The sequence below is a fragment of the Takifugu rubripes genome, chromosome 1, assembly GCF_901000725.2.
Source record: "Takifugu rubripes chromosome 1, fTakRub1.2, whole genome shotgun sequence".
Lineage (NCBI taxonomy): Eukaryota > Metazoa > Chordata > Actinopteri > Tetraodontiformes > Tetraodontidae > Takifugu > Takifugu rubripes.
Window position 1 is genome coordinate 9,780,192 of NC_042285.1, and position 12,801 is coordinate 9,792,992.

Below are 12,801 nucleotides of genomic sequence, written 5' to 3' on the forward strand. Positions count from 1 at the left end.
CAGATCAAAAACCAACAGCTGAGATGCTCTTCTGGTATTTGGTCACATTTTATTCACTGCCAGAAACGTGGAATTCCAAAAAAAAAAAAGACTTAGGTCAACACAAAAACTCTTGTTCTTGTATCTGAAGGGAAAAATAGCTGTGAGGTGTCTGAATCTTTTAGTGCTGTCAAGGAACCTAAAAGTCAGTTTAATGTGGATTTTCCTCATACTGAAGTCTTCAAGACAATTTACTTCTACCCCTTTGTAGATTTCCTTCAGCTACTGTTAATTCTAATGACAACCTCACACTAACGTAGCCACAGTAGAGCGCAAATGCATCACTATCTTTCCATAGAACTGTAACATGAGGTCTGTTGAAATATTTTGAACAAAAAGTGCCAAAGACTGTAGTATTCTGACAAAAACCCCTCGAAATGATCATTTCGACAACATTAAGGGGAGACATTTGATCCCAATTCCTCACTGCCTAATAAAATGTACTTAATTTTCCAACAATTAAATATGGGAAGTTTTGAAACAGTATCAAAAGTCAACACTCAGCAGTGCTGAGACATGTTTTGGAGGCCAGATAGATTGGATGAGTAAGAAGTAAGTTTGGTGTAGGGTGTTTATTGGAACCAGCACGCCTCTGAAAACACAGACCAGCACCTCATCTCACCATCAACACAGAGGTGGAGAGAGGTGACACAGACTGTCTTCTTTTTTTGTTGTTTGCTTTTTAATCTTTGTCCTGAGGTGGGATTAATCCAGCTCGATAGGGCTGCTGTCTTCCTGGGCCTCCTCGGCCATGTCGTCCTCCTCACCTGAACCCATCAGGCTATTTAACAGGTTTCCTGCAGCAGGCAACACAGTTGTTTTACTTGCTCTTTTGACTTTTAGCAAAATTGCTAGTTTTGTCAGGAATTAGCTAAGACAGAAGCTAGTTAGTTCAGCATTATGACTGACAAAGCTTGTGTCCAATTACACACAACTATTTAAAAAAATAAAATAAAAATCTTTATGAAATGAAAGAACCGGCTCACCTAGCAGGCCGCCGTATGATGGAGACTGTTTGGGTGGAACGCCGAAGAAAAGCTGCCCTATTCTGTCGAGATACTGAGGAGCCACAAACAGGAACAGGGCCATGGTTATAAGAAAGAAACCCACTATAAATCACATTTTATACAAGTCTAGTGTCCATCTCAATGCTAACACAGTTTTGTGCAAAATTAGGCAGGTGAATATGCCTGATGTGACAAAGCACTTTTACTCTCACCTCATTATACATGGGATCCCTCTTCAGAGAAGGTTTATATTGCTCACATAACACTGTGAAAACTGTTAATTTACCTCTGTGGAAACACAAAAGAACACAAAACTGAATGAGTTGTAAAATGGATCAAGGATGTCATAATTATTATATTGCTGTGGGTTCAGATCCTGGAAGGATTTGGGTACACAAATTTGGGTCTTTATTTTGTTTTATTTTACACCATATAAAATACAAAAAAATAAATCCACACATTGAATTATATTTGTCTCTTACCCGTCCACTGCTAGCAGCAGAAACCAAATAAAGTTTAACAGAGGTTGGACGAAGGGGGGGCCTTTTTCTATGGACGGGTGTTTCTCTGTGTATGTGCTGAACACCACGGAAGCACCATTTTTGTTCTTTAAGCAGAGGAACCTGGAGGATGGAATTAAGCACAATAGGATAAAAACATGGGAAGAAGGGCATGAGAAACACATACAGACAAGCAATTCATCAAAAATTGCTGTAAGCTTGTAACAGCTCAGAATAATAACACTTACTGTAGGACGGCCTGCGCCACAAACATGTCAACCTCACTGTGGAAGCCTCGTGACGCTGAATACTCCACAAGCATCTGTGCACAGCCCTCCCCGTCAGATGAATGCAGAAAGTGATAACGAGACTCACTGTAGTTTTGTTCTAAAACACGCAGAGATCAAGTCTTCAGTAAAATCAGAATACACAAAAGGACTGGTGTGTCCAATCCAGGAAATGGAGATAGAGAAGCATCGCTGAGATACACAACACATGAATGTCACAAAATTGTGACATCTAAGAGAACGATTACAATGTTAATCACTATTGTCGATGATCAACTATTGCAAGAAGCATACACTGTCCTTCACCATCCCATACCTTTCCATAAGGTAAGAGCCAGCAGCTGGTGTAGCCTTGGGTGTCCCAACTTGCCAGATCCCCCTGTAGACCATTTCAAGGCTCTGGATACAAATGCTACCCGCTCTGGAGAGTTCTGGTCCATCAGACTAAACAACTTAACCAGACATTCTGATTAAAAAAAAAAAAAACACACAATATCATCAAGACCGGCATGGTCCTCTACAAACACAAATTTAACACAGCACAGCATACCACAATAAAAATAAAGATAACAAATATAGCTAAACGGTTCAGTTAAGCATTAAAGCTAATCCAAACTGGATCCATTAAATATCTGACTACTTGAAAGATGCAATCAAATGTAGACGGATTCATAAAACATTGCAAAACTATAAAACACAGTTTCAATGCTGCCACAAACCTAATATTTCATCTTCCACCTTTCCCTTGGATTTCTCCAACACCTCCAATACAAGCATGGAGAGGTCAGCTGCACTGTTTTGCTGATTAAGGATTAAAACACAGACAAGCGCATTCTTATTTACGAACTCCATCTTACTAAACAAAGTAAACATGTAACACATCCAAGTGGGCTCCTAGGGATATTGGTAACTATGCAACTGAGTATTGTGCTTTTAAACTAATTGATGATTTTTCCACATATACTCTGAGCAAATGAAGCAGATGTCTTGTGTAGAATGTACCTGATTGTAGCTGAAAAAGAGCAAAGCTCCATTGTACATCAGCTCTCTGGCCTCAGCGTGTTTCGCCTGTGACATGTATCTGGAAAATACAACAGCATCACAGAAACATGACAAGTTGAGGAATGGTGACCATACGCCATTGGCCTCTAGGATTAGTCAACTAGGTTTAAGTCAAAGCAAACTGCCAGATGGGGAAAAACAAACAAGTGATCTCTTTAATAACCAATATACACATGAAAATGTTATAGTTAATATTTCAGTCTTTCAAATGGGTGAATGAAATATATCCTCGGAAAAAAATAATCAACCTGTTTTTAGGCCAAGACCTTTGTCATTATCTTAAGTTAACGAACGTAACTAGCTGTAAATCACGACTACTAAAGCGGTATTGCACTACAAATGTTAGCTGTCTCGCCCTATGCTAACTGCTGTGTAGCTTCAACACGCGTTGAACAAACGACACTGGTTGCATAGTTATTCCTCCACATACACATTTCACGTGTATCTTTTACTGATATAAAGAAGCATAATGTATTTTTACTGTCTAGCATTACTCTTCAGCTATTGCTAAATGGGTTGCTTAACATACTGTAGAGTTAAAGAAGCTAACTAGCTATCGTTAGCACAGCTTTAGGCAGCTAAAGATCGACAGCACATCCAGCCACACAAATACTCAGATTCTCGTAAAGGGGCGGGACTAGCCTGGATTAAAACCAATGAGAATTTACCAGGGACATAAGCACGGTTGACAGCCGAACGCTATGGAACAGACAGGCAGGCCCCAGAGCCAGCGGACTACTAAATATACACGTACGAAAATGGAAAAAAGTCTCACCGAAAATATAACGTCCTATACATTTGATGTGCTTCATAGTAATCACCCTTTTCGACACTGGCTCGTAGCTTTCCTTCGACCCGCTGGACGCCTCCACGGTTTCTGGCACTGGAACACCTCAGAGATTCTTGTTCCGACATCGTTGCTCTGCAGCCGCAGCAGCGCCTGAACTGTTGACAGAGCCGGAGTTCTTGGCTCAAAACGGACCCTCCTCTCTCGCCGTACCTGGCCCAAAAGAGGAGAGGAAATATTTATCTCTCTCAGTCTGACACAGATCTAATGTTTTTAGTGATATTTAAAGCCCATTTTGACCATACGAGCCACATTGAAATTGTTTACTTTACAAGCAACTTTTCATATGTTGTATCAACTTATATTTGCATGTCACTGGTCCCCATTTTTGGTTTTTATCTATGGTGAAGCCCACTGTCTATTGAGATACACTGCATTTTTTTAGGTTAACTTAAAACATACAATTGCGTTTTACATCAAATTTTGATCAATTGCCTAAGGCAATAGTCAGTCATTTTGATTCTTTTTTTTTGTTTGCTCCCTTGGCGTATTTAGCTAGCATTGAAATATCGTCAAAATAATTAATTTAGAAAGAAAAGGATTAGTTCCTGCAATATTTTGCAGTAAAAACTTTGTTGTGCGCATAGTAGGACACTAGATGACGCCAAATAACCGGTCTGGGTACTTAGCCCATGTGCAATAATAATTATGTAAACAGTGTTTGTGTACCGGTACTTATGATGTTCACTTATTCTCGTTAAATACTGCGTTTGACCATAACAAGCATAAAATGACCTTCGATATTTTTTCAGCACAGGAGACAAAATGGGCGAGTTCCTGAAACTATGTTGTGAAGGAAGTGGTTCTTTGCGTCCCACGTAGAGGAGGGTTTTCCGGTTAAAGTTTCCTTTGTGATTCGGAAGTGGTAGTGAGATGCGAAATCCGTTTATCTTCTCAGAATCATAAGCGCCGACCATGAAAAGTAAGCGTAAACGTTTAAATACCATGGGCAGCGTCATGACATTAGAGAGATCCACTTTATAAAAGAACGCGGCGTAACAGTGGATTTAGTTTGGACAGCGAACCAGAGTTAATGGCTGGTTGGAGTGCAATGCTAACATGTTGGCTAGCTAACTTTGGGTGCCTGTGTACAGTCAACAAGGATGCCGCGTAGGCTTCAGCTGTAGTCGGCAGTATCAATCTGTATACTGCACTGTATTCTGCATTTTTAAACGTTCGTTCCGTCGCATAGATGTTGTTATAGATGTAAGAATGCAACCAGACTGCTCATGTTAACTCCCACCCAGACAGGCTAACAATAGCTTAGCCTGGTCGTGTTTTTGACAGTGACAGCTGAAGGCTGATGCCCCATGGCATCTGTGGAGCGGCCTGTTTGCGACGGGAATTCTAGCATGTATTGTCAGTTATTCTAGTGCTGTTCAAGTATTTTACATCAAAACGGCCTTAAGCCAAACGTGATAGTCGCAGTGAATCCGATAGTGGGTGATCATCCGCAGAATGCTGGAGCTGAAGGAAGAGGGCTGTTTGGCAGTGAATGAGAGCGCTTTTTTTGTGCTTTCTTCCTCAGAACTTTCCAATCCTCCGTCCTGCTGAAATGGGAAAACCCCTCTATAACACTGACTAGTACTGGTAAGCAATCATCCAGATTATGGTGCTGATAACTTCATAGTTGTATGAACTAATGAGAAGAGAGAACTTCATAGTTGTATTTGGGATTACTAATAGACCCTTTTATATGGACATTGAGGAGTTATTAGCAGTGAGGAGGCATATCTTGCTTGGTTCCATTTCAGTGGAGTTTGCATGGAGCTGTGGAGGAGAATGCTGGAATGCTACCAACACAACCCACTACACAAGATCAGTAAATGACCATCTTCCCCCAGCTCACGTCCATCTAGAGCCATTTTATGACCTGCACAAGTCATCATGTCCTAAAATGCAACCCAACATCCTGACGCTAAAATTGATTATATATAAAATAAAGATCAGATTTTAAAATTGCAGTTTCAGCACTGCTAAATTTGCATATTACATCCAAACCTGATAGACCTCTGACTTGGCTCTTCAAGCTAAATTTGCATTTAGTGTTTGCTTAGTGACATGTGATTTTCATGTTACATTTGAACAAGGCCAATGTGTGCATCTAAATGTCATGTCTGTATTTCTGCTTATGTGCTACTACCCCTCCCATGAGCAGGTGATTTAGCATAGATATTAGATCTTGTCAACGTTGCTCGCCCTGTCATGATGACAGTGTAATAACATTATCCTTCACTGTGGTAAATTGGGTGTTGTAACAGGGTGGTGAAGGAGTTGTGGGGCATGCAGTACTTGATTTAGTATTACTTGCACCATCAAATTTCAAGCTGTACGCATGATGAAGAAAGCTGTGGCAGAGTAAATATTGTAGGTTTGTGAGAACGTGTCCTCTGAGGAGTACTCCAACAGTCTCCATCAGTACCGTACTCAACCCTGCTAACCATTAGCAACGTCCTTGTTCTGTTCTTTAGCATTTCAAAGTGCAGCAGGAGTTCTGAGGTTGTTACAAATATCACCCAACGTAAGAGGTATAAGGAATTAACCCTAAATCTGACATTTCATTGTACAATTGTATAATGACAAATAAAGCATATTTTATTCTATTCTAAAGCAGCAGCCACAGCAAAGCAAGAGTTTCTTGGAAACAGGCCTCTAATATGTTGCAGACTGTAGAAGTGTTCCAGATGTCTTTTGTCTTTTATTCTGTTCCACAGCTGAATTCAACACTCAGAACTGATTTATTAACATGATCAGTCTGAGGAAGTTCTTGTATTTTCCATTCCTTACGACATAACACTGTTTTCCATTAACTGATGGGTCATAACATACTAGGGAAGTAGCACATAGTATGTGAATAAGGCAAAACCTCAGCAAAGAAAGGATTGGGAGGATAATGTCATGAGGGCATGGAGGAAAAACAAAATATCAGATTTCTCCAATTAAAAGATACCTTATAGTTGATATTATGAATGCTGTCACAAACTTGAAAGAATATTTCAGCAATGATTCCTGGCTTCACAAACTGTAGCTTTTTAGGGAATGATGGTCAGTTATTCATCTATGAGGAAGAACCTACGAGTCGGCGCTGTCATTTAAGAGCATGATACTATGAATGTTTTGATTTCATGGCAGGTAGGTGTCCTTGTCCCCTTGGCAACGCTGCTCACGGAGAAAAGGAGGATCCACTCATCAACAGCATGAAAGCCGCCAGGGTGCAAGGCTTGGTCCCGAGCATTCAGAGCGAGGCGGTGACCAGCGAGCTCCAAGAGCTTTCCCTTCACCCTGCACCAGAGCCGGTGCCTCTGCAGGAGAGGAAGAATGGTGAGACAGTGCAGCACTCCCACTTTTGGCTCTCCCGAGCCTAGTTTATGCTTCTCCATCTGCGTGAGGGAGGGGGTTGTGTCAAGATTGCTTCATTTTTGGACCTTTTGTCACCACCACATGTACCGCATCTCCCAAAAATTGTAACCAGGCGGTGAGAGGACTGACCCTACACAGACCAGGGCGAGCCGTGATTAGTTCACCAAACTACATAATATCCAGTTGTGGCTTTTCCGACTTTCCTACATATTGTATTCTAACCTTGATAGTTTTGACCAGAGTGATCTACATTTGTTCATTATCCATTTAAACTAAAGAAAGAAGCTGCTAACACTAACACTATGCTAACACTTAAACATGCTTTCAAAATAAGATCCACCTCAAAACAAATACATGAAACATGCAGCTCACCATAACACTAAATCAATGAGAGTCCCGGGCTTGTTTCCCTGATCCCTGATATGGTCCCATCTAGGGATAATGTGAGCCAACGACACCCAAAGTGTGTTTTTTATGTCTAATCGACTCCTTAATTCTGGTTTGGTTGCTGTGACTGCAGAAAACCTCGCTTCACACAGATGCGATGGCGGAAATGGCAACAACTGTGTCTCGATGTCCTCTTCTATCTCCTCAATGTGCCGAGTGACGGCAGTAGCCCACAGAGGTACCTGTGATATGTAAAAAACTACACTGCAAACGTCTTTATTGGCAGGAAGGATCAGTTCTTCACCAATAGTGAATGGCTTGTTAGGTTTAGCAATACGGTTAGCCTCCAAGTATGATGCTCTTAGAGCACTCGCAGTTGTTGATGTGGAGGCCCTCACTAATTGCTTCTGTTCTTCTTGTTCTTGCTTCTGTCCTTCCAAATACTCCGAAGGTTTGTTTTTAATGCAGAGTGCTTGGTCTTCAAGCGGTGAAGCAGTTTTGAAGGTTTCACTGCCTCAAAGGAGAGCCGGTCGCCACATATTATGCAGGGTGGGCTTTGGTGGCGGGAATCACCAGTTATTCTAGTCCTGTCAGTTATTCTAGTCCTGTCAGTTATTCTAGTCCTGTCAGTTATTCTAGTCCTGTCAGTTATTCTAGTCCTAGCTTTCTTTTTCTTAGTGGTCAAAGGCTCTTCTTCTGTCTCTTCACTTGGCAAAGAATATTTCCAAAGATGTCTCTTTTTTAATGGTTTTGCTAGCTTGTGTGTTTAAATTAGCGTTAATGTGTCCGGTACCGGTCCATGGGTCGGGGATGGGGAACCGCTGATATGGCCCCATTTGAGGTACATGACGAAAGCAATAGCTCATCTGATTTTGTTTTGGCTTCCTCATAGTGTGTTTCTGACCACTAATGTGTTGTTGTGTGTGACTGGCTGTTCATATATGAGGAATGCGTGTTGTCCCTCCTTGCCCATTTGAATCAATACTCGGGAAGTTGCACAGCGAACCAGGCGACAGTCCGCCACAGCAAAAATGATGAACCCCTCTATGCAGGGAACAGGTACACGTTGTGGATCGGCTACACAGAAGCATGTTGAGCCCTCTAGCCCACACCTTTGTGATCAGGCAGCTTGGCCAACCCTGATGTCTGTTAATGTCTGAACATTCACAAGCTCCTCCATGAACGTGCTGGAAGCACAGGCCAGCCCCCCTACCCCCCCACATCCAGCTGAAGTGAATATTTGGATGAATTCTACTCATCCTTCACAGAGGCGGACCATGTCCAACATAAATTCCTCTCAGGTTATAAAACGTGCACGGAGAACATGTTACATAAGTTAAAGCAAAGAGTGGAGACGCGAGATGCAGCCAAGTAACAGAAGTTAAATGTCAACTGCGTCCGTGTGTTTTGTTCTTCTATCCAGGGAATGTTTACCTCTGTTTAAGTGCTCGGGTGAACTTGGCGTGCGCCTGCCTGTGTGTTTGTGTTAAAGGCTGCGTATATTCTAGTCTGCAGAAAGAAAGGAGTGAAAAAGCCACTGTAGCAAACGTGACTAGATTAGTCCATGCTGCACGCTTGCTGTCCAAGACCCTGCAAACCTTTTATGTCTGGACTTGGAGCACTTGGCTCTCTGTGCAGGATGATGTACATGGGTTTGCCCTGCTTTGAATCATGCTGGGAAACTTGACATCAGCTCTCCATTTTTGTGTTTGAAGTGTTAGGGCAACTTACAGATGCACACAGGTTTCTTAAGGAATGCCAGAAGCTCTGGTTATTGGCCTGGCTCTTGTTAACGTGACTTAAGATTACAGGTTGGAATAAAGTCAACGTTAACAAATAACTAAGTAACTAAGGGGATTTACACTCAGTACCTTAACATGCACAGCTTAAATGAGATATGCTCAGAATTGGACTTTGGCGTCTTGTCGGAATTTGTTCCTTGTTCCAGTTGAATTCATTGGAGAAAGTCAGATGGCTGATGGGAAGACGTGATGTGCTCTGTGACTCTAGGTGGTGATATGCATCTTTTTGGTCACAACAATAAACCACTGGAGTCAGGCAGCTAGAGAGATGGCTAACTGTACAGATTTACACTCTTCCTTGTTGTCAGGTTGATTCCGAGAGGCAGACAAGAGTGCCGTAGGCTAACGTCGTTTTTGTTCTGGGTCATTCACCAGTGCGGAGGTTTTAAAACATGCACACCTGCATTGTCTATCTTAATTTGGATTAAGGCGTATGCATGCTGGAGCAATTTCCAGCATTTTAGTTGGATACAGAGAGCATGTGGCAAATGAAACATATAAGACTGGTTAGTTCAGTTATTCAGATACCTCAGATGTGATGGTGTTGTGGAGATTTGGTTGTGGAAATGCCTGATAAAACCAGAGAAGCACGTTTTTTCTGTTCGAGTTCCGTGTACCGAAATAATCTGTTTTTTTTTCTTCGAACCAACTGAACCGGTATTTGTTGAGTGTAGGTGAAAAGGCCGTCGCAAACAACAACAGCCATCTTTAAACAGCTAGTGTGACATATAGGTCAGCCAAGAGTGCCACTTCTAAACTAGGTTATTTCATCCTCGCATTCCCACGTGCAACACAATAGGAAATAATGGAAGGGACCAAGGCCACCAAGCTCAACTCGTATCACATTTTTTACAAAGCTTTGTACAGGTGAACAATTGCAAAGCTTTCAAACAGCTGCTGTGAATGGTTGGTCATTCTTTGATCTAGGTCTTGGGACAAACTCTGAACATGCAGCTGAATGACGAGAGAACAGCCCATTTGAAGCTCTAAAAACAATACCATGTTAATTCCCATCCTTAAATAATAAACAGTAAGTGACGTGCGGCCAAAACTGGAACAGTGCCAGTCAGCAATGATCGGCCACGACCTACAGTGACCTACACTAATCCAATTTAGACCGAATTAAGGCATGAATATCCTCCCCTAACGTCATCTTGGCTAATATCCCCAAGTGAAAGAATCCAATCCAACTTTGACCTATGAACTCTGTGAAGCCTAAAGGTGCCATTGATGATTGCACCCAAATTCGAGGTGTATAGACTAACACATGTCCTCACTTGTTCCACATGGAACAAAACTGCTGTATTTAATGTCAGGTTTACATCATATGATGAAAAGTTTAATAGGCTTGTGACGTGTGCTCACAGGCCGTGTTTACTTTCTGGATACACACATGCAGGAACACATCCTCAGGACACCACACCCAAATTTTACAGCTCCTTCTCTTCACTCCTCTCTCCACGCTTGTCTCTGCTCCCTGAATGCAGACTTGTTGAGGTGTTTGGGCTAATTACGCTTAAAGATGTTGAGTCTGTTGTAAACATGACTGCACATGTTGTGTCATAATGGAATACCCTCATCGTAAAGCTTATCTCTAACGGCAGGTTATGTAATGTGTTAATGACAAAAGGTTGGAGCGTCAGTCACGGGCCAACACATGGGTATGTAGGCAAAAATGTAAAACGTTTATCAAGATGATCACTCTTTTTTTTGGTTCACATGCACATTTAAAGGATTTAGTTAAAAATCATTTAATGGATTTTGTTGAAAAAACTTTAAAACAAAACCTTTAAGGGGTTTTGGTTAAAAATCCTTTATACAAAGGCTGCTTCATGGCAGCCTTTGTATAAAGGATTTTTATAAAATGCAGTAACGGTGACATTTTTGTCTGAAAGAACCAAAGCATGACGTAAAACATGATGTTCTGAAATCGCTCAAAACTATCAGGTGGAGAAGCTTTTGGATGGGGTCGGCTGCAGTCGAAGGAAGACGGAAGAAGGGGGGAGGTGTTGTCTGTAATGGCAGCATTGCATAACTTCTCAGAGAGGGAACAGAAGGAAAGCGAGGGGAAATGCAAAGCAAAAGAGGGCGTGTTAGTTGAGGAGGTGAGGCGTGGAACTGTTTTCTTTAGTTCATATACCAAATCGGCTAAGAAATGAGGACGCATACCCAGACTTTTGAAGTTCCTTCAAGATACATTTGCACAGAATTTAGAGGACAGAAGAAGTGACACTACTTTTGGGTGGACCTTGTTGGTAATAAGTGAGTGACACACAGACCTACACGCCCTCTCTGGCGGGACAAGCACACGCTTGTAGACGGGACAGTCAAAGGAAAGGGAATGTGAGGAGCACTACTACCTGTGGAGCTGCCGGTGAGAGGATAACACATTCAATGTGGCTTTTTCTGCTGCTGGACCTCGCTTGTGTTTGATTTCGCACGTTTTTCACTGTGCTTTTGCCGGGAGTGTAAAGCTACACTTCATCATGGTGCAGAGGGATATGACTATCCTGTCAGGTAAAGTCGCTGCAGGCTGCAGCTCGCACGTGCATGTCTGTCCTCCAGAACATGCTGACAACATGCAGTTGATGAGCTTTATGTCGTCAAGCCACGCTCATTCTATTTTTGGGTTTTTCGTTTGTTATTGTTGGTGGAATATAAGATTACCCGTAGTTTATTTTATTCAAATTGAAAGTTTGGTGAAAAGTGTAGGGGCTGCACATCGCGTTTCTAAACCTGAGATTACAGGGAATGTTCAGTTTTGCCTGAAGTGTTACATCAGAGAGACCCCAGAACAAAAACAGGTGGGGCAGCAAAGCCAGGTGTTGGTGGGTTTAAGGAAAACTTGTAAATCAAGTGTGCTGCAATGATCCAAAGGTGTGGTTTCTGTATAGTAAATTCCACTCTACCCCCCTTTACTCAGGGGGAATAATGATCAGAGCTAGACAGCCCAGATGGGCTGGAGGTGGAAAAGGGAAGACAGCCTAGGCTCACTGGAGCCTGGAGCCAGAGAGGCAAAGTAGGTTAAATGCTCTGCTCTAGATTTAGGTGGAAATGCCCCAGTCGGTACTGCCTGAACAGATTTGCACAGGTTAAACCACAGACCATAGCTGCAGCACAGGAAATGGTGTCTTTCATTCAAACTCATGTGCAACTGTGGTTTAAACAGTATTATGGGATCTAAAACTACTGCAAATGTGGGTGGTGTGATTCCTGGTAAACCAAACTAAAACTCCATCAGTGATTTTCACACATGGAGAAATGAAAATCCGGCGGTCTTGCCATAATGTCACTATGGCTGTGATGCGTTAATAGTGATAGAAGTGCAGACGTAGTGTTCCCTGGTGAAAATCCAGAATCTACATAGACAGTTTCCAGCAATGGGGCAGCGCTTAATGATACCATAGCAAGAAAATGCATCCCGACCCGGTCAGTCTAGCCCAGCAGTGATTCAGGGAGTCTGACGGTGCTGTTATGTAACAGACTGGGAAGCAGCCAACAGCCGAGGCA

At 42.2% G+C, this 12,801-nt stretch overlaps 2 protein-coding genes across 9 annotated transcripts in view; one reads left to right on the forward strand and one right to left on the reverse strand.

Annotated features, from left to right (window-relative positions):
* Positions 1–721: 721 nt before the first annotated feature.
* On the reverse strand, positions 722–3,816 carry get4 (guided entry of tail-anchored proteins factor 4). Its single transcript, NM_001083622.1, is given in 9 exon segments — positions 722–836; positions 1,026–1,098; positions 1,259–1,334; positions 1,529–1,669; positions 1,795–1,933; positions 2,150–2,299; positions 2,553–2,634; positions 2,836–2,914; positions 3,671–3,816. Coding segments are annotated over 9 exon segments (972 nt in total). The 5' UTR covers positions 3,811–3,816; the 3' UTR covers positions 722–744.
* A 740-nt stretch (positions 3,817–4,556) lies between these two features.
* The window catches only part of mrtfab (myocardin related transcription factor Ab), a 29,461-nt gene continuing 21,216 nt past the window's right edge, over positions 4,557–12,801 (forward strand). The window contains exons 1-4 of one of the 8 annotated variants that reach the window (XM_011605030.2): positions 4,557–4,664; positions 5,271–5,332; positions 6,875–7,063; positions 7,623–7,727. In XM_011605030.2, the coding sequence (XP_011603332.2) occupies positions 6,940–7,063; positions 7,623–7,727 (229 nt within the window). In that variant the 5' untranslated portion in view covers positions 4,557–4,664; positions 5,271–5,332; positions 6,875–6,939. Of the gene's footprint in view, positions 4,665–5,270; positions 5,333–6,874; positions 7,064–7,622; positions 7,728–10,933; positions 10,953–11,184; positions 11,666–11,693; positions 11,809–12,801 lie in introns of those variants that run through there. The other 7 variants (XM_029840155.1, XM_029840159.1, XM_029840162.1 and 4 more) reach the window with 7 other exon arrangements.